The sequence below is a fragment of the Stenella coeruleoalba genome (genome assembly GCF_951394435.1).
Source record: "Stenella coeruleoalba genome assembly, chromosome: 8".
Classification (NCBI taxonomy): domain Eukaryota; kingdom Metazoa; phylum Chordata; class Mammalia; order Artiodactyla; family Delphinidae; genus Stenella; species Stenella coeruleoalba.
In genome coordinates, this window is record NC_137154.1 from 2,919,710 (window position 1) to 2,941,466 (window position 21,757).

Here is a 21,757-nt window from a genome sequence, read left to right on the forward strand (position 1 = left end):
ATTGGCTGGGTGGAGGGATGGTTGTATGGGCGGGTGCATGGGTGGGTGAGTGAATAGGTGATTGGGTGGGAGGGTGAATGTGTGGTTGGATAGGTGTGTGGGTGGATATAAGGATGGCAGGATGAGTGGACAATTGGATGGATGGTAGAGTGGATGGGTGGATGGATGAGTAGGTGACTGGAGGGTGGTCGAACAGGTGAGTGAATGGATGGACGGATGGATGAATGGATAGATGGATGGATGGATGGGTGACTTGAGCCCACAGAGGGTGTTCTGCACATGGTGCTGGAGTCTTCCAGGAAACTCTTTGGAGGGGGCTGCCTGATACAGGAGGGGTAGAAATAGATCAGCAGAAAGTCTGAGTGAGGACCAACCAGACTGCCTTGCACTCTCCTCCCCTACCTTCCTGTCGAGTTAATTTTCCTCCATCAAATCTTCCCCTGGGTCTGTCCTTGCTCCTGGTGCTGTAGCGAGCCCCCTCAGCCGTGTGAGCCTGACTGCACATCCTGTTCCTTCCATTTCCCCACGGTGGTCCTTAAGCCCCACGGAGGGCACAGCATGTTAGGAGACAGTGTGGGATTCCAGCCATCTGGTTGCGGGACAGCCTTGAGGGTAGGACTGGGGTTTCACCCGGGCCCCCAGTGTCTGACACAAAGCCTGGCACATAGTAGGTGTGCAGGGTCAGCTTCCTTTGTTGACCTGGGGAGGGACGACAGGCAGGTGCCCAGTGCAGTTAGGGGGTGGTACCTCACACCACCTGTGGGACCCTGAGCAGGGGGCACCCGCTGCTGCACCACACGCAGCACTGACCTGCCCGGGCCCCCGTGTGCATCCGGCATGGCCCGTTGGCCCGAGACATGGACCACTTTCAGGCACCCGGGATGGCTGCAGCCTGAACCTTTCCTCCGCTTACTCACTGAGGAGTGTGTCCCTGAGTCTGTAGGGGACAGTCACCTTGGTCCAGTGTCTGCCCACAGAACAGTGGTCCAGTGTCTGCCCACAAGCATCGCTGGTGGGGGGGATGCAGAGACTGGGTGGATGGGAGAATCTGCCTCATTCAGGTGTAGATTAGAGGGTTGAAATAAGCGCCAGAAGTGAGGGGCTCACTGGGAATTGGGGGCACTCCCTCTGTGACGGGCCCCCTCACACAGAGGCTAGACACGGGAATGAGGATGTGGCAGAGCTCGCGGTTCTAGAAGGACATCATCCCTGTGCATTTCCTCCAGGCTCTCACGGAGTACTGGGGTGTGGGCAGCGGCCGCTGGGACACACGTGGGGGGAGGAGAAACGCCCAGGACCTGAGGTGTCAAGATGCTGGTCACAAAGGAGCCTGGACCCCGGGCCCAGCCTCTCGTGAACAAGGCAGCCCCGACTGCTGTCTTCCCCGTGACGCTGGGTCCTGCTCTGCTGTGGTACTTCCTGTGATGTCAGGTGGAGTCCCCAAACCTCATCTTTCTACGAGCGTAATTCCTTGTGAGCTATGTTGTCATATGTGGATTGTGAAAACATCCTTCAAGGACCAAATTTTGTAGAAAACAAAACAAAACAAAAAAAAAGGATTGAAGTCAAGTCGATCTGAGGTGTCGATTTCTGAGTTACAGAAACAGATCAAAAGCCCCGCCCTTGCCCTCGGCCATTCAAGTCCAGGAGGAAGAGGGAGCAAGCTTGCGGAGGGGGTGTTGCTGCAGGGTGGCTGCCCTGCCAGGTGCAGAGGCATCTGGGGCACCTTTCCCTGCCCACCGCATGCTGCTGTTGGGGAGACGTGGATTGCCCTTGCCAACGTTCCTGCATCCTCAGGACTCCCCACAGCCTGGTCACCGAGGCAGAGCCCCTGGGGGCAGCGGGCAGCGGGTTCCATCTGACCTCGTTCTCCACACTCCGTTGGCCTCTCAGAAGGGACCTCGTCAGCACCGGCAAAGGGTCATGACTTCATGGCGCATCCCCGCATCCTTCGAAACTGTAACCGTCGATGCTGCCCGGACCGCTGTAACACCTGAGATGCATCGTGTCAGTAACAAGGCAACATCTGAGGCTTTATAAAGTGAGCCATGTTCAGGTGCTGACTGTGCCTCGGGGCAAGAATAATGGGGACCCACAAGCGTGAGAGCCTCACCCTGAGGCGGCTGTGTTAGGCGGGGAAGCGCAGCCCCGCTTCTGCAGAGAGAAGGGGACAAGAAGGGCTCCGCGCGTCTTCCCTGGAGGCCCCGGCAGGTGACCGGTGTGGACCGCAGAACTGGCCACCTGCCATCTGGGTCCTCCCCCACCCACTGCCCAGCCCCTGGCGAGTTGATCTTCCTGTGGCTGCCCTCACATCCTATGGTTTCTCCCCGCCGCCTCTCCATTCCGCGGGTTTCTCTTTCCCTCTTCTCTGCAGAAGCCCCGGCTCCCTTAGCCTTTTTTTTTAAACATCTTTATTGGAGTATAATTGCTTTACAATGGTGTGTTAGTTTCTGCTGTATAACAAAGTGAATCAGTTATACATATACATATGTTCCCATATCTCCTCCCTCTTGCGTCTCCCTCCCTCCCACCCTCCCTATCCCACCCCTCTAGGTGGTCACAAAGCACCGAGCTGATCTCCCTGTGCTATGCGGCTGCTTCCCACTAGCTATCTGTTTTACGTTTGGTAGTGTATATATGTCCACGCCACTCTCTCACTTCGTCCCAGCTTCCCCTTCCCCCTCCCTTAGCCTTTCCCTTCTGAATCCTTCACAGGACCCACCAGTCTGTCCCCAGCCAGCCTCTGCCCTTCCCCCGCTCCACCGCATCCATCCTGCCTGCGGTGTGGACCGATGGGGCACGTTCACTGCTCCGACCAGGAGTGCCTCCTCCCAGTACCCCTGCCAGCACCCTCCCTGCGTCCACCCATGAAGCCTGGCGATGGCTGAAGAAAGGAGGGTGCAGGAGGAGCCTGTGAGTCCAAAAGGGAGTCCTTGCTGTCCTGGGTTTCCAGACATTTCCCCTCGAGTTGGACACCTGCCTTTCCTTATGGCCATGCCCAGACGCCTGGCTTTGGCATGTGTTGCTGAGACGGTGTTGAGAGCAAGACGGGAGAAGGCAAGTTGAGTTAAGGGAGGGGGTGTGGAGGTGGGGGAGGAGGACAGGTGAGCCGGGAAGGGCTCAGTCCTCACTTTCAGATCCTGAGGAACCTGTGAATGGCAGCGTCCATCCTTATAGAAAGCGCATTTGCCTGCACTTTTCACAACAGAGAATTCTGTGGTCACTCAGCCAACGCAGCACGCTGCCCGTGCCTTGTCACAAGCCCTCGAGAACAATCTGTCACATTTTTCCTTGTGCTGCTGTTCTTCTACTAAGGCGTCCGAACTGCGATTCTGTTACAGGTTAACTGTTTTTAAAATGCCATGTGATGAAAATCAAAATTATTTACAGACATCATTCTGTGCCTTGAAAATCAGATCAAGATTCTGGCCCTGCACGGCTTGAGTTATTAATAATATCTTGGCTTCAGCACTGACTACTGTGCGATGTCAGGCAAGTTACGTAACCTCTTCGTGCCTCAGTTTCGTCACATGTCAAGTAGAGATAACGGTGCCCACTTCATAGAGTTGTTAGGTTCAAAGAGGCTCTATCCATGTCAAGCCCTTAGGACAAACAGTGTGTCTACTTAAGGGCTTGGCGTAACTTGATTTTATTATTATTGATATCGTATGCCTGGAACCAAAGAAAACAGACCCCAACCTTCTGCCTTCTTTATGCATCAAACCAGCAGCCAGACGCTTGCTGGATGGAACTGAGATGCCTCCGTCAAACCCAGCCCGCTCTCCATCCTCCCATCATACACTTCGTGGGATGCCCAAGCATGGGGCAGGCAGCAGGACAGGCAGGCGGCTGCTTCCTGCAGGAGAGGACTTTCCTGGCCTTGAAATCATCCAGGGAGAAACAGTCAGCCAGTTACCAGAAATACAAGTTTGCATTGCTCTCACTTGCATCGTGGGCTCGGTTCTTTTGGCCAGAAGAGCGCCTGTGGCTTCCGTGCTGCGGTAACTCAGTCTGCAGCTCTTAAAGCTTTTCTTTGGAAGCATAAGCTCGGAATTGCTGGTTGCGGGTCCATTTTTAGGTTATTTTCGGCAGCTGTCCTGGGTGTGCATTGGAGCGCAGATGTGCGGTGTGCGCTTGTATGTTTCTGATGGTGTGTTGATCGTGGGCGCTTAGGGGACCTTTATAACGAGCTGTCCGCTGCTTACAGACAAGTAGTCAGTAATAAGCACGTGAACAACAATAGTAACAGCAGACATTTTTAGGACTCACCGTGTTGCCGGGCTTTGCTCTAAACCTTTACATACGTGACCTCATCGAATCCCCACAACAAACCCGTTTTTTTTAAATATTTGTTTATTAATTTGGCTGCACCGGGTCTCAGTTGTGGATCCTTGTTGCCACGTGTGGGATCTTCGTTGTGGCACGTGGGATCTGTAGGTGTGCCATGCAGACTCTTAGCTGCGGCATGCATGTGGGATCTAGTTCCCTGACCAGGGATCGAACCCGGGCCACCTGCCTTGGGAGCCACTGGACCACCAGGGAAGTTCCCCAAACCCATTTTAAAGTTGAGAAAACCGAGGCCCGTGGATTAAGCGTCATGCCTGATGTCACCTAGTACAGCTGTGGGATTTGCAGCCAGGCAGCCTGAGGCCAGAGCCCCTCTCCTCTACGGCACCTGTCTGCCAGCTCCCCGTCAGGCTTCGGCTGGGGCCAGCCTGTAGGAATAGGTGAGCCGTGGGGAGCGGCGTCTCCCTTAGAGAGGGGGGCATCTCGGTCTCTGTCTCTCTGATTGAAGGTGCCTGCCTGCTTACCTTCACTCCCAGCAGAAGCAACAGCTCGGGAGTCTGGACAAGATTACCCGGAGGCGAGTAGCCGCAGATAGGTCCATATGCGCGGGACCATCCTGCTAACTAGATAGGTTCTCCCTGCTCAGCTGGGCGCTGTCCCAGGCCCCTCCTCCCTCACCCTCCTTAGGGCTGGGTCATCCCCCCAACCCCCAGCCCCAACCCCTGCCTGTGGAGGGATGGCTGTTCCAAAGCCCCAGTGTCTCTCCTAACACCTGCCTGACTGTTCGGGGTGGGTCCGTGTTCTCGTATTTGACCTTCTCACCTTCTGATCCGCACAGGTGGACTTTTAACTTTTTTTTTAATTACGGTAAAATACAGATAACACACATTTTACTGTCTTAACCATTTTTAACGGTACAGTTCAGCAGCATTAAGTACATTGCAACCATCACCACCGTCCCTCTCCAGAACTCTTTACATCTGGCAAAACTGAAACTCTGTCTACTTTCTGTCTCCATGAGTCTGACTCCCGCAGGGACCTCCTGTGAGTGAAATCACACAGGATTTGTCCTTTTTGCCTCTGGCTTATTTCACTTAATATAATGTCTGCAGGGCTCATCCATGTTGTAGCCTGTGTCATAATTTCATTTCTTTTTAAGGCTGAATAATATTCTATTCTATGTATTTACCACATTTTATGTATCCGTTCATCCCTCAGTGGCCACTTGGGTTGCTTCTACCTTCTGATTATTGTGACTAATGCTGCTATGCACATGGGTGTGCAAATATTTGTTTGAGTCCCCGCTGTCTTAATCTGCTCAGGCTGCTCTGACAACATACCATGGGCTGGGTGGTTTAAACAACAGGAATTTATTTCTCACAGCTCTGGAGGCTGGAAGTCCGAGATCAGGGTGCCAGCGTGGTCAGGTTCTGGTGAGAGCTGTCTTCCTGGCTTGCAGACGGCCACCTTCGTGCTTTGTTCTCACGTGGCAGAGAGAGCAAGCTCTCTGGTGTGTCTTATAAGGGCACTAACCCATCATGGGGGCCCCACCCTCATAACCTTATCTAATCTCATCCCCTCCTGAAGGCCCTACCTCCTAACACTGTCACTTGGGGAGTTAGAGCCTCAAAATATGAATTTGAGGGGACACAAACATCCAGTCCTTAGCATTCCACATCCTGGCCCCCAAATTCATGTCCTTCTCACATGTAAAATACATTCTTCCACCTCAACAGCCCCCAAAGTCTTCATTTGTTTCAGCACCACCCCCAAACTCTCAAGTCCAAGTCTCATGTAAATATTGTCTAAGTCAGGTGTGGGTGAAACTTCAGGTACGAGTCATCCTGAGGCCAGTTTCTCTCCAGCTATGAACCTGTGAAACCAAGCAAGTTATGTGCTTCCAAAACACGACATTGGGTCAAACATAGGGTAGACATTCCCGTTCCAAAAGCGAAAAATCGGGAAGTAGGAAGGAGCAACAGGTCCCAAGCAAGTCCCAGACCTATCGGGGTGAATCGATCAGACCTTAAGACGTAGAACTCTCCTCTTTGGTTCGGCATTCTGTCTCCTAGGCCCGTCGGGGCGGCAGTGTCACCCACACAGTGCGGTAGGGTGATCCTACCCCCAAGGCTTCTGGCAAAGGCTCTCTGACCTGTTGAAACCAAGGCAGTGGCCCTGATGTTCTCTGACTCACTTTTGGGGTCATTTTCCCCTCTTTTTGAAGAATAGCACATGTTCGCAATTGAGTGGCTCTATCGTGCCGTCTTGTTAAACCCTAGAAGTCCGACAGCCTCCCCTCGCTTCACCCTACGACTCTACCCCCTTCCGAGTAAACTGGCAGTACCTATGCGCGTATAATTCTGCAACCTCGTTATCACGTGATGGTCCAGCCACACCCTCAGCGTTCTCTTCAGAACATGCTTCCTCATTTCCTGCACCACGGACAGGCTGAGGACTTTCCAGATCTTCACATGCCAGTTCCTTCTTGCCAAACAACTCCTCCTTCAATTCATCCATCTTTTTGCATTTTACCGTCAGCAGCCCTCCAGCACTTTGCTTGGGAATCTCCTCGGCTAAACGTCCATGTTCATGGCTCGCAGGTGTGCCCCCCACAAAGCCCCAGGACACAAGTCGGCCAAGCTCTTGGCCACTTGATCACAAGGATCGCCTCTCCTCCAGTTTCCAGTAACAAGTTCTCATTTCCATCTGAGATCTGATCGGAATAACCTTTAACATCTATATTCCTACCATGCACCTCAAAACTCTCCCAGGATCAACCCACTTCAAAAGCTGCTTCCACATTTTTAGTTATTTGTTACACTTGCACCCCACTTGCACAATACACACACACACACACACACACACACAAAGAGATTTATTACAGAGGCTGAGAAGCCCAAGATCTGAGGTCATGGCGAGCTGGAGGCCCAGGAGAGCTGATGGTGTAAGTTTCAATCCAAAAGCCGGCAGACTCAAGACCGAAGAAAAGCTGACGCTTCTCAGGGTCTGAAGCTGGGAAAGAGAGACGTCCCAGCTCACGATCAGGCAGCAGGAGTTCCCTCTTACTCAGCCTTTTTGGTCTAGTCAGGCCGTCAGCTGATTAGACGAGGCTCACCCACACTGGGGAGGGCAATCTGCTTTACTCAGTCTACTGAGTCAGATGTTAACTTCATCCAGCAACACCCTCCCCCAAACACCCAGAATAATTGTTGGCCAAATATCTAGGCCCGCTGTGGCCCAGTCAAGATGGCACGTAAAACTAACCGTTATATAGTAACTGCTCTCAGATCCTTTGGGTGAATCCCCAGAAGTGGAGTGGCTGGATCATATAGTAGCTCTATGTGGAATTTTAAAAAAATATTTATTTACTTACTTATTTATTTACTTACTTGCTTATTTGGCTGCGCCGGGTCTTCGTCGCAGCACACAGGATCTTCGCTGTGGTACGCAGGATCTTTTAGTTGCGGCGTGTGGGTGGGATCTAGTCCCCTGACTAGGGAAGGAACCCAGGCCCCCTGCATTGGGAGGGTGGAGTCTTAGCCACTGGCCCCCCAGGGAAATCCCATATGTGGAATTCTTTTGAGGAACCTGAATGCTGTTGTCCACAGCAGCTGTACCAGTTTGCATCCCCACCAGCAATACACAAGCCTTCCAGTTTCTCCACATCCTTGCCAACACTTGTTTTCTGTCTTTTGATAGTAGCCATCCCGACGGGTGGGAGCGAGCTTTACCTTTGAGGGTCTGGCTGGAAGACAACGGATGATTCTTTTCTTTCTTTTTTTTTTTTTCCTTTCTTCTTTGGCCACGCCACGTGGCTTGCGGGATCCTAGTTCCTGACCAGGGATTGAACTCGGGCCCCCCGCAGTGGAAGCGTGGAGGCCTACCCACTGGACCACCAGGGAATTCTGACCAGGAATGATTCTGACCATTTGTCACCTAAATGACATTGGGTCACTTGTTACGAGTAACCCTGCAGAGCCGCCCTTTTACGTTCACATCATAAATGCCAGCACACTAGGTCACTGGCTTCTCAGGGCCTGTGAGGACCTCCTGCCCGGGGCCCTCACCTCTGTCCCTGTCGTGTTTCAAGGATCCATGGTCTGAAGCCTGGGTCCCAGAGGGGCGGTCAATGTGCAGGAGGCTGGTGAAGCGCCTTTCACCAGGTGGTTCTAACCCTGGCCTTTGCTTTCCACCCCCACGGCCCCCGGCTGGTGTGGACAGGGGCTGCCATGGCTCCCCTGACATTAGCAGGCCGGGGAGGGGGCTGGATTTGGGTACGGGCTGCTCCTGTCGGTGGCATCCTTGGAGAACACCTAGCATTAGGTGGGGCCCAAGAGTTGAAATCAATGTCACTTCCTAGGACGGGAGCCTGGGGTCCCTGGGTCTCTGTAGCGCCGCAGCCCCCGGCCCCCATGTGAAGCTGTATCAATCAGGGTTCTCCAGGGAAGCAGAGCTGGCAGGATGGAGATATATATATATTTAAGAGGTTTCTTTTAAGGAGTTGGCTCCCAGGACTGTGGGAGCTGGCACGTCTGCAGTCTGAAGGGCAGGCTGGGAACTCAGGAAGGAGCTGGTGCTACAAATTGAGGCAGAATTTCTCCTCCAGGAAATCTCAGTCTTTGCTCTGAAGGCCTCCAAAGGACTGGGGAAGGCCCACCCACATCATCACTGAAAGTCGACTGACGGTCCATGTGTGTGTCTGCAGGCTGGCATCTGAACGCCCGGCTCATTTGAGGGTGGAGACAGCCACCCCCAGGCCCACCAGGTCTCCCCGTCTGGGGCACGGAGAGCCCTGCCCATGGGGGCTCTGGTTCAGGTCTCCCCAGGAGCCCCAGCCCACTCCAGGGGACTTTGGCTTCGCCTGTCTGGCTGCCGCAGTGTATCAGGGACCACGTGGACTCTTTACTTTAGTCGGTGCCTCTGTAGGGCTCACGTCGGACCGTTTCCTGTAGGTGCTTGTTTCGTTGCTGTGCACAGGTGCATGGGTGGAGTTTTTTTCTGCTTGAGTGAAAACCAGTGAACGGCTTTGAATGCTTTTTCGAGATTTCCCTCTCCCTCCAGTTATGGGGACCAATCAGAGGAATAGATTCCCCCCCAGGGGAGGGTGTAGGGACCAGTTGGGCCTGGCGGGGATGCAGGACGTGGTCCCTGGAAGTTTCCAGGCTCAGCCCCTTGAACTGCGCCCGCTGTGGCCTCCTGGGCCGAGGACTCTCTCACATAGATTCTCACAGAATGATGGCCTCATTGTCGAAGAACGCCCAGGGGCCTAGAGAGGGGCAAAGTGGGAAGATGTGCCTCGGCCTGGGGACGATGGGTACTGTAGCTGCCGTTTTAGCAGTTACGATTGGTCCACAGCATGGACGGGCCTTGAGGGCACTGTGCTGTCTGAAATCAGACAGAGAAAGACAAATACTCTATGATCTCACTCCGAGTGGAATCGAAACCAAACTCCTAGAAAAAGACATCAGATCTGTGGTTCCCAGAGGCAGGGGGTGGGGGAAGTGGGTGGAGGTGGTCCAAAGTTGGGCTTCCAGTTACAAGATAAGTGAGCCTGGGGATGTCACATTCAGCACGATGGTTCCAGGTAACGCTGCCGTGTGGTCCACGTGAGGGTTGCTAAGACAGTACATCCCCCACGTGCTCATCACAAAGAAAAACATTTTTGTAGCCGTATGAGGTGATGGCCCTGAACTAAACTTACGGTGGTCATTTTGCAGAATAACGTAAGTCGAGTCATCATGCCGTACACCTTCAGCCTCGTGCTGGGGTATCGACTGTATCTCGGTAAACTGGAAAAAAGGGAGTATCTCTTGTTTTTAAAAAAGGAAGTTCTGTTTGGGCTCATGCTGCTGTCAGGCCGTCGGGAAGTGGAAGAGTGTCGTGAACTTAGCGCTTTAACGTGATTCCCGCTCTTGCAGGTGGCGATCATAGCGGGTAACTTCGAGCTGGCTGAATACATCAAGAACCACAAGGAAACCGACATCGGTGAGTAGGCTGGTGGCGAATGAGCCGTGAGGGGGTCTGTTGGATTGGGCACCTCGTTAGATTGGTTCAGAGTCTGCTTTTAGCAAAAACCTTCACAGAAAGCAGAGTGCGAGCATCTTCTCCGCCTCTCTTCCTCCAGTTTCTTAACTCTTGGCAGGGTTGGGGTAAGGGAAACCTTAGACGTCAGGCGAGGACGCCGGCAGTGGCCGCAGGGCATTGCTGTCCATCCAGAGAACAAGATCACTTTGCAACTCATGGGGATGGGTTTCTGGGAAGATTCTGTGACAGACGTGATTCCATTTAAAGTAAGAGACGGCAACGAAATGAAGCAGGAAAGCTCCAGGGGCACCCCCTCCCCTCCCTCCTCTGCATCCCTCCCGATGTCTGCTGATGACCGCTCCCCTTTCTAGTACCCCTCGTGCCAACCAGGAGGACTGTCTCTGGGGCTCCTCCCCTCTCCCATCGCCCTGCCGGCGGCTGGGCCCAGTCTTGCATCTTGGAAGAGCCCGCTGGCCTGTTTCCTCCAGCCCCGGGCTTACACAGGACATGCAGCGGGGAGCAGTCCCACTGGACCAGCAGCGGTGAGATTTCAAGACGGTGCCGTGCATCGAGGGGGTGGGCAGCGGGGCTCCAGGGCGCCTGGAGGAGGAGCCAGATGGCGTCTGTGTCTTGTTGCCTGTGCCGCTCACCCTGAGTTTGGGGCTGGGGGCGAGCGATACCGTGTGTTTGGCTGTCCAGTCTTTACCGTGTCGAGTGTCTGGCGGGCGCCCGCCGGCCCCTGAGAATCGCACAAGGATGTGCGGCTGGATGCCTGCTTGCCTCATCCGGTCCCCTGAGCCGAGCATCGGGGCCTCCCAGACGCTGCGCCCGATGCTGACACGAGTCCTCCCGCGAGCCGGGGCGGACCTCCTAATTGCTCTGAGATCCGGGCCTCTGCCATGGCCACATCAGCATCTTCCTAAGCACGTTATGCAGATGGGCGAGTTCACGTCCGCAAAGTGCTTTAGGAAATGCACTGAGCTCTCCAACTCTAAGCACCACGCCCCTAGGACGAGAGAGCAGTACAGTCGGACAGGGTTGGCTTGAGGTCCATAAACACCGGTTACGGTGAAGGGAATGGGAACTCTGTTGAGCAGGGCAGGTGTCCAAGAAGACAGGTGTGCAGGCCCCAAGCAGGACCGCGGGATGGTTAATGGCGCCAAGGACCCCTGGATCTCTGAGCTTCTGCGATGGTGACAAACTTGGGGCACCTACCCTCGTTGTTTTCACTTTCCCTTGCCTGGGGCCCGCACGCCAGGGGGAGGCGTGAAGTGGTTTCCTTACCCAGCCGTCGGAAGGGAGTTGAGAGAAACTAGGGACTCCACCCCTGCCCCCCAAGCCCCGCCTACACATTCACACCCGTCCCCACCCCAGCCATGAACCTGTCCTGCTCAAAAAGTGCCCATGTTAAAGCCCAGGTCGGGGAGGTTCCTGGCTTCTCCCTTCCATTTCCGATCGGGGATGCAAACACCTCTCTACAAACAGGTTTTCTTATTATAAAAATAATACCCGTCTGTTGGGTGAACACAGTTTAATTACCACTCACCCGATCGAATCAATGATTTCTTTAAACTGTAAAGGGCTTGCCCTGTCGAGAGATGGGGTAGCCACGGTGGGCGCGAGCGACTTCCGTGGGTCACGGTGTGGGGATTGAGGTTTGAGGTCTGCCTGCTGTACCTCTGTAGACGCCCCGGGGCTCAGTGAGGATGTGGGGTGGCTTTTCCTGTCAATCCATGCCCCTCGTTACCTGCGCCGTGGGCTTTCCCTGGCGTGTCCCAAAGGGAAAGGATAGTACGGAAAATCTGCTTCCCTGCTGGGTCCTTTCAGCGTCTCCAAAGAAGAGGAAAAAAGAGTCCTCTTCTTTCCTCTGGGTCGTCTGACTCAGCATCTGTGATTGTGAACTAGCAAACTGTGCCATTTAAGTGGATTCCATTGAAATTTCACAGAGAGGCGACGAAGGGCACGGAAGCTGTGGGTCCCTCGTGGGCGCAGATGTCACTCATGTCATTCATTCTCAGACGCACAGTAAATCCGTCCTAAGATCCCGATTCAGCGTCGTGTTAACTAAACCTCGAGGTTCGAACCTGGTTGTTTGCTCTGTGCCCTCTGGCCCCCCCCAGCTTTGCATCTCCCCTCGTTACCGGCGGGGCTGGATGCTGGGGGTGGGGGTGGGGAGAGTCTGGCTAAGTCCCGCGTGCGGGTCCCTGCCTGCCATCTCAGAGAGCCGCCCTGCCTCTGGGGGAAGGAATAAGTCCAGGGAAACAGCCAACCCTTTCTGAGCCTGCGAGCCCAGCGTCCCACGCTCCTCCAAGGATGCGGTCGCTGTCTCCGTGCGACCAAGGACGAAGCTGACACGGGACATGGCGCTTGGGTTGAGTTCCCCCAGGAGCAGACCTTGAGGCAAGGGTTTGAGGGGAGTGGTTTGCCGTGGAGGTGGTGGCAGGCGGCAGCAGTGGGAGCACAGAGAGTAAGTCTGGAAGGGACAGGGCGCCAGCTCAGATGCCTTAACGAGCACGTACTGCAGGGACCTGAGGCCCAGTCCCATCAGGCCCTCCGGGGGGGTCGCGGGAGCGCACCTTGGCCTTGTCTCACCCCAGGGGCGAGGTGACTTGTACATTTACCCACCGGGTCAAGTTCCTGTTAGTTCAGGCCTGCTCCGTGCCAGGGAGGACCCTCCTCGGGGAGACGCAGGTGCCCGTAGGGGCAAGTGGCCCACATACCCGGCGCACTGAGTGCCAGTGGCTGTGGGCAGGGCTCCAGTGGCATCTCCCAGGCGGGACTCTCCCAGAACCACGTGGTAGAGTGATTGGCCGGGCCAGGCCTTGAAGCCAGGCTCACATGACTCTGGGGGGCTCTGGGCTCTTCACTGCCAGTCTCCCTGCCTCCCTGTGAGCCTAGAACAGGGGGCTGCACGCCAGGGCTTCAGGCAGCAACGCAGGCTGGGGCAGGGGAGGTTGGGGGTCTTCACACAGGCTGGCGCTGGCACCGGGGCTGGACGCGTGGGTGGAGGGATGGAGAGGGAAGAAGAGGATGCTTGGGTCCCAGACCACTGACGGGGGGGTGGTCCCCCAGGCTGGGCCTCCTGGTTCAGGCTTAGCGCTCTGTGGCCACCAGAGTTGAGCATCTCTCCGCTGAACTCTGCTCCCCAGCTGGGCTGAGAGGGCAGGGGCAGGGGAGGAAGAGGACACTTCGGGGGCAGCGTGAGGCTGGGCCTGGGGGCTGCAGAGGGGTCATCCGAGAATCAGTTGGATTAGGACGGAGGTACGGACCCTGCAGGCCAGCACCCCCGAGCTGTGCCGTCAGGACGACCCCGGAAGAGGCTTTGGCTTCCACATGGAGTTTTCACATTTCAAAGAGAAATGTCGGCCTTCCCTGGTGGAGCAGTGGTTGAGAGTCTGCCTGCCGATGCAGGGGACGTGGGTTCGTGCCCCGGTCTGGGAAGATCCCACATGCCGCGGAGCGGCTGGGCCCGTGAGCCATGGCCGCTGAGCCTGCGCGTCTGGAGCCTGTGCTCCGCAACGGGAGAGACTACAACAGTGAGAGGCCCGCGTACTGCAAAAAAAAAAAAAAAAGAGAGAGAAATGTCTAGTCTGTTGCTTCTCTCCCGCTGTGACGTATTCAAGGGCGCTGGGACTGCTCCTCCCCTGCGGGGTCAGGGTCCCCGGGAGGCCTTACCGAGGAAGGACACGGCCTGCAAACTGCTCTCTGGAGGAGGGACAGAGGACAGGAGGCCGGAGGACAAGCTTGGGGCATAGAGCCACCTCCGTGGGGCGACCAAAGGGAAGAGTTCTGACAGGAAAGCATCAGAAGCCATTGGTCCGGAACTCCGACACCACTGCCCCCCAGTTCGTTCCAGTCTCGAGAAGAATCCGCACCTCCCGGGAAAGGCGGAGGCAGCCCTTCTCCCCGCTGTGCTGTGCTTGAACACCCCTGGAAGGCCTGGGAGGAGCTGAACTGGCAGGTTCCTGAGGGGCCGGCTCTGTCCTCTCTGCCGCCATCTTTCCAGGAGCATCTTCCTGGTGCATTCTCTCCGCTCGGGCCCCCTGCTCATCTGGGGCTTCGGAAACATTCGTTTGTCCCAGACCTTGGCCCTTCAGGAGCTGATGACACAGAGGGCGATGTCCTCCTTGCCTCCCTGCCCCCGGGGTTCAGGAGTTCGTCGAAAGGACCGCAGACCCCGGACCTTCCAAACCGGGAACTGCCCATCAACCGCTGTCCCGGGGAGAACGGCGCACATCTGCTCAGAAAAGCAGCTCCCCATGCGCTTGGCCACTGTGATCGTTGCGTCCACTCCACTTCCCCCGTGTCCCGGTCCCCAGGCACCTCGGCTGCGTCTTCATCCCCCACCCCAGCGAGCCTTCTGTGTTTCTGGCAGTCGATCCCCTAGATGGGGAATTCTTTCCTATTCCTGACTGTTCCTGACGCGCCGACAGAAACCCCCTGAGGCTCCCCAGTGGCCAGCAGCACGTGCCAGGTGTGGGTGCCCCTGGGGAGCTCGTGTGGAAAGCAGGTGCTCGGGGCAGCCCCTCCCCACCAAGAACCTGACCCAGGAGGTCCGGGGTGGCCCCTGCCGTCGCCGTTTTCCATCCTCCAGCAGTTCTGATGCTGGACATCTGCTTCCCGGGACCTTCCAGGCCTGCCTGCCCTGCCCCATGTCTGGTGGGCTTTACACAGAACACGAGGCTGGGGCTGCCATAACAGAATGCCGCTAACTGGGTGGCTTCAAACAGCCGAAACGTGTTCTTTCACGGTTCTGGAGGCTGCAAGTCCAAAGTCAAGGTGTCGGCAGGGCTGCTTCCCTCTGGGTGCTCCAGGGAGGCTCCTCCCTCACGTGTCTCCCAGCTTCTAATGGTAGCTGGCAGTCCTTGGCATTCCTGGGGCCAAGGAGATGCATCCCTGCTTCTTCACACCACCTTCCTCTCTGCCGTGTCTCAGATCTCCTCTGCTTCCTCCAGTAAGGCCATCAGCCTCTGTATTTAGGGCCCACCCGAAATCCGGGACCATCTCTTCTCGAGATCCTGAAATCAATGACATCTGCAAAGACCCTACTTCCAAATAAGGTCCCGATGATAGGATCCAGGGATTCGGACTCGGACACGTCTTTTGGGGTCTGCCATCAACCCCGCGGAGGGCACTCACCTTGCTGTATGACTGTCGCCCTGGGCTGTTACGGTGCCTGGCGCACGGTGGGGCCTCAGTAAATGTCCGTTGAATGGGTGACCCCCTCCCCCGTCAGTGTTTCCACTCCACATTCAGCCCCTCCCCGCCCGCCCTTCTTGACATAAAATCCCGATTTCCCGGCACCTGGAGTTGGGCGTCAAGGAGCCGAGCCCTTTGTGGGCCAATCGATTCCTGGACTGGGTGTGTCTGCCAGGGTGTAATGTTCTCTGCCCCCCAAGCATCGTCAGAGGCGGGGGCACGGGGCATGGGTCGTGTTGGGGGCCGTGCTCTCCGCCCGCACAGCAGGTTTTTCTGGGGCCATGTGAGATTGGGGGTGTCCAGTTGGTCGTGTGCGAGGCTCCCCGGCCACATGGCTCTTCCGCTCCAGCTCCTGTGGCTTGGCCTCCCTGACCCCTGTGACCTGGGCGGGTGCTGTCAGAGTCTGTCTTGGTCAGGGCTGTCTTTCGTCTGCCCCCGGACTCTTGAGTGGTAGGCGTCTGGTCTGATCGCTGGGGAACTTCACAGGCCGTTTGCCTCTTTTGCAGCCTCAGAAATCACGGTCGGGGTGCTGGAGGGGGATGGGGGGGCGCGTATTTCTACCTTATGATCTTCAGTAAAATTTGACTTAATAAGCTGTACCACAGCGTAGCAGCGATCCAGAAGAATGGGGACTGACGTCCTGTATCTGAGGCTGCTGGCTCTCGCCTCTGTCAGGAGGTGCCCGTGATGCTGGCTAGCAGGGCTGTGTTTATCAGGCATTTAGTGGGGCTAAATGGGGGCGGGGACACCATTTCGGAGAGCACAGCCTCACATGTCAGGATCCTGAACTCAGAGGAGATGAAGGTAAGACTCAGCTTTGCCTAGATCGCGTTGGGTTGCATTTTTGAAGATGAACATGGTGCAAGGATCCCCCAGATTCCAAGTTAGGCGTGGGGTTGATTTTGCTGTTCAAAGTGAGCCAATTGAAACGCTACACATCTTCCTGACTTTCCACATGCAGCCTAGTCGATGGGATGCCTTTCTGAAAAAGTCCCTTTAACGGCTGGAATATCCCCCGCCTCAAGCCACGGAGCCAGCCTTCGTTTTCCAGACACAGAAGTGCCCCGCCGAGAAATCAGGGCACTTAGGAGGCTCCGCCGTGGCTCTGGGGGAAGACGCTAACCGCGTTGAAACACGGGAGGTGATTCACGGGCCCTCCGAGGTCTGTAGAATCCGGAAGTGGATCCAGCTCGCCGTGTAGATAGAACCCTATCCCTTTAAAAGAGCGATTGCGTCTTGTGAGGCGCTTCTGTTCCCAGCCCGGCCAGCATGTATGTTGCTGCCCACCGGAGCTGTGGTTCATTTTTTTTTTTTTTTTTAACTCCCTTCCTCTTTGAAGAAATTAAACGTGACCTCCATTTGGTTATTTCATTTCCTACTCAGAGACAGTCATGGTCTAAGAGCGAGCGCAAATACCAGAGTTAAACCTGCTTGTTTTCACCCACTGCCGAGCTGCGGCTGAGTCCATGAGCCCAGCGGGTCTAAAAAGCTTTGGCCATCGAGCATTTGCGATGGCTCCCGTAGGATGCAGGTCCCCCAGAGCAAGGCTGCTGGGGAGCTGGGGAGCTCGAATCCGAAATAGTCATGCAAAGATTAAGCATGTCGCAAGCTGATAAGCTTTGGACTGGGATAACCTATTTTTTACCACCTTTGTTATTTTTGTTTTTGCCCGGCTCTGTGGGGAGATGCACTGTCAGATGGATTAAATGACATGGGTTGTTCTTCTTCAGCGGAACAAGGTTTGTTCTCCTATATCTTGTCCTTCCGCAGCTACGGGGAGAGAAGCGAGAGGCTTTGCTTTTTTTAAATGAAGTCCATTGAGCTGATGTGTGAGTTTGGGTGTCTGATGAGCTGCCCAAGGATCGCTTGGATACCGTTGCTAGGTTTCGAGACGGAGTGGCTATGTCATTACGTTTCAGATATGTATAGATGGTGAAGAGAGGGAGGTGTTTTCAAACAGATTTCTTAATGCATTATTCTGGGGCGGGGGCGGGGCGGGGTGTGCGTGTTTACGTGTAAGAATGTAAAATCTGTGCTGATACGGAGCAACGATGCTTTAAAAAATAATAATACCTGCTTGGTATTCCGGAATACCAAGCTAATACCAGCGATGCACCTGCTGTGAAATAAAATAGATCCGACTTGAAAGCAGCATTCAGATCTCCTGGCACTTGGACTGTCAAATACGCTACTTACCATGAAACGTAGCAATTATATTGAGTATGCACGGCATCCTTTGTTTGCACGCAGAGCCGGCGGGTCCTGGGGAGAACCCAGTGTTCTAAACTGCTTCAATTCATCAGACTGGCTCGTTTGGGGTCAGCACTGCCGAGCCTTCCCCTTGTGAGCTTACAGAACGAGCCTTCCCAGGGAAAGCTGGGCTAGTTTGTTCCCTAGAAGGATGCGGCCATCACAGCTGTTGCCTAGATGCCCAGAGAATATTTTCAAAGCAAGTTGCTGAGGGAGGGAGGCGTGATAAAGCCCCAGCAGACACAGCCTGAGCAGATGCGAGCAGCCCGCTGTCGCCCCGTCACAGCCCATTCTGCTCCCGTGTCACCGCCCTCTCGGGGCTGAGGGAGCCGTGCGGTGTGTGCGGGCCACCCGTGCCCGATGCCTCGTCCAGCCGGGTGCGCGTGGCTCCCTCCTTGCCGCTTCCGGTGCCACCAGCCCCCCTCTTCTGTGTGCCGCCCGGGCTCTCCGTCGTCCTGCTCTGGGTGTGTGGTCACGTGCTCGCTACTGTAGCTCCCCTCCCCTCCCCCAGGCATAGCCGTCTCCGAGTTTATCCCCAAATCCTGGAACATAGCTGATGCTCCGGGGCGCAAGCTAAGGTGATGCCCGTTTGTGACCCCGCACGAGGGCTGCTCTTGCGGGCTGCTCGCGGAGACACTCGTTGTCTTGGTCCCGAGAGGCTGCAGCAGCGGCCGTGAGGCCCTGACCCCCTGTGCCCTGTGTGTTTCCCCTGCTTTGTCGTGTTCTGCCCCTGGGGCTCTCCCTGGCCCCTTCACACGCATGCGGCCTTGGAACGCTGCCTGACCGAGGCCCGGGCTGGGGACGCGTCCTCCAAGAAGTTCCCAGCTGTGATGCCCCCCGTGCAGGGGATGTACGTGGCTGCTGGAGCACGTGTCCCACCAGAGGTGCTCAGAGACCCGCCCACCTGCCCGCACACATCTACTCCTCTGGGTTGAACTGGTCCCCAGCCCGGAGCCTTTCTCAGCTATTTGTTGCCCGCTCCTGCGCAGTTTGGGCCCCTGAGGAAGACCCCTCCCCGACTCCATCCCCTGCGGACAAGCGGGAGCCCCAGAGACCCCCCTCTCTCCCCCCGGCCTCAACCACACGTTCTCTGCACAATTCCCTTCACGGTGAGCACCTGCCCGTGCCGTGGCTCCCAGGCACCTCAGGCCCCAGCGCCTTTTATAGTCCTTATCGCGTAGCACCACCTTCACTGAGATTCATAGATAACATAACCTAACACACACATGGAATTTTTAAGAATCGGCGTAACATCCTAACTGTCCTGTAAGGAACGGAAGGCAGAGAAGGATGGGCGGGGAGGTGGCCTGCGCGTCCACGAGAGGGTGTCCCACGCGGGAGGGCGCAGGCCAGGGCGGGCTGCTGCTTCCCTCCCAGCACACTCAGCCTCACGTCCCTGAGCGCCTCGAGCAGCTGTGACACCAGGAGGGCCCCGCCAGCCACCGGTGCCGCGGTTTCCTGAAATCGTGAGCTGTGCTTGGCAAAGTTCCGGACCAAACGCCATGAGCGCTCTTTCACTTAGGTAGTGGCTGCATTTCCGGAAAGCTCAGTGAATATCCGTGCAGAAGGCGGTGTGTCTGTTGAGTCGGGGTGGGCGGGAGCTTATGCTCAGATGAACAGGCTTTGCGTCTCTACGAACGTCTGGAAGGTCACTCACAACTCATGGACTGTCTCACGACTGCTGGACATTTAGGGAGTCTGGCCCCTGCCCACCCCCTGTGACAAGTACCCCCCCCCCGACCAACTACGGGAACCCCCGCGAGGCCCCTGCAGCAGGGTGGACAACGGCCCGTGTGGGAACCACTGCTGCGGTACTGACGGGGTGGTCCCGGGCACAGGGGGGAGGCAACCCCGGACTGCAGGCCGCTGCACCTCTGCATTCCCTCTCCAGGCGGGCTCCTCTCCAACCCCGAGCACCCACTGCATCTGATCCTCTGGCCTGCTTCCAAGACCCGGCCTCTGATCCCGTGTCCCGGGACACACGTCTCAGCCCAGGCCCATCCTTTCCTTTCTCTGAGGCTGTGCTCAGACCCAGTGGAAGTGGGTCCAAGAGCGGGAACGAGTGAGTGGGTGCCCTAGGGTCCCTGGCTTTGCCACTCACCCTGCTTCCTGCAGCTCTGCTGGGCCTCCCTTCCCCTCTCCCGGCCCCTGGGTCCCCTCGGCCGGGCTCTGGCTTTTCCCCACCCCACGCCATTCTTCTCCCACCGTGACTGTCCTCCTGGTGGACATCGTGTCCCAGCTGAAGGGCTAGACTTTTGGTGGTCGATTCCCTGCAGATGGAGAATGTCTATGTCTGTGGGAGGGAGTGGGGAGGGGCTGAAGCCAGCATTGGGGGCAGCGAATCCCAACAGGCTGTCTTGATCCGAACAGCAGAAACAGTTCATGCTGTTTCAGTGCCCTTTCATGCCTGGATCGCACTCACTGCTTTGGTTCGATCCCTGCCAGCAAGGTGGCACTGTCGCTGTCCCCAGTTTACAGATGAAGAGGTGAGGCTCCCAGACTCAGAAATGCGTTCCATGTCGAGGTCACGGGGAGCCGGGGTTTGGACCGAGCCACCCTTAGCTGCCATGATGCTGTCCTTGACCCTTTGTGCATCCTGGACCCTCCTCCACCCCCCGCCCCCGCTCACCGGCAGTCCTGCCTCCTGGGGCGTCGGCAGGCAGCTCCCCAAGGCTGCGCACGGAGGAGCACTTCCCCGCGGACAAGCCGCCACCTTCCAGGAGGGCCCCGAGGGCACCCGTCCTTCCCCCACCCCCAGAGCCCTTGGCTGATTTCACCAGCACCTTCTGGGTTCTGCCTGCCAAGCCCGTGCCCCCTCTGCACCCACCAGCCCAGTTGCCCCAGCCCTGGTCTGTCTCCCATTGACACCAGGTCAACGGGAGCTGGTGCAGGCTCCTGTCCCAGAGCCGGCACAGCAGTGACGGGACCGTCCAAGGAGAGCAGCCCTTGGCCAATTCCAGCCCTTGGCCTGGGGTCTTTATCTGAGCCATTTCATCCAGGAAAACCAGTTTCCCTGAGGCTCCGAGATGTGCCTTAACGAGTGGCCTGTAGGACAAGGAACCCAGCACCTCTCCACCGGCTCATCCCTCAGGATCCCTTCCTCTGCCTTCCCCTCGACCACACCCCCCCCCCTTCTCCTCCACACTGGCTCACCTGTGCCCTGACTCTGGTCCTCAGTACGTGCCTCTAGGGGGTGGTTTCCAAACGCTGCTTTAGTGAGTTAAGTGCACCTGTGTCACAGACGAAGGATCCAGTACAGCCGAAGGAGCCCAGGGTTCTGGAACTCACTGCCCACCCTTAATTCCCACGTCTGGGGAGGTCCAGTGGGACCTCCTGCAAAGAGAACAGGCTCCTCGGAGATTCACCTCCGTCTTAAGGTTTGCACACGCCCTCCCCCCGCAGCCTTCGTGGTGAGAGCGGTAGAAGGTCAGGGTGTTTTCGGAAGTAACTGTCTTTTGAGGGGGTGACAGTTGGTGACCCCAGGGAGACTCAGACTCAGAACGTGAAGGAGTCCAGAGGAACCTTGCAGACGCCTCCAGAAGCCCAGGCCGCCCCCAGGAGGTCCCGTGCCTGGCCTGAGTTGGGGGGCGGGGACAAGAAGCCTCCTTCCCAGCAGGATGCCCGTCATCAGGAAGCCGTGGGACCCTGACCCGGGGCCGCACGTTCTGGGGAACCTGGGACTCAGAGAGGCAGGGCTGTTGCGAGGCTGCTCCGCTCGGGCAGTGGCACCAGGAGCTGCATCTTGTCACCCCAGCCCGGGCACTCTCTGTGGGGTCGAAGGACCAGCCAGAGCAGATGGCCCTCGGCTCCCCCAGGCCGCGCTGGGAAGACCCGTCCACCTCCAGGTGGAACGTCCTCGATGCTGCCCACCTGCGCGGCCTTCCCTTCTAGCCGCTTCCACGCGGCGCAGAGAGCTGCTGGCCCATCCGCCTGCGGCCCTCTGTCCACCCACCCCCTTTCCCAGGGCACCTTTGCCGCCTCCGTGGGTCACCCCCGC

General features: G+C 56.7%; 1 protein-coding gene across 1 annotated transcript in view; it reads left to right on the forward strand.

Moving 5' to 3' along the window:
- Positions 1-21,757, forward strand: part of SHANK2 (SH3 and multiple ankyrin repeat domains 2) — a 552,956-nt gene that overhangs the window by 204,180 nt on the left and 327,019 nt on the right. Inside the window, exon 11 of the mRNA XM_079928829.1 lies at positions 10,206-10,272. Coding sequence (XP_079784955.1) covers positions 10,206-10,272 — 67 coding nt within the window. The remainder of the gene's footprint in view (positions 1-10,205; positions 10,273-21,757) is intronic.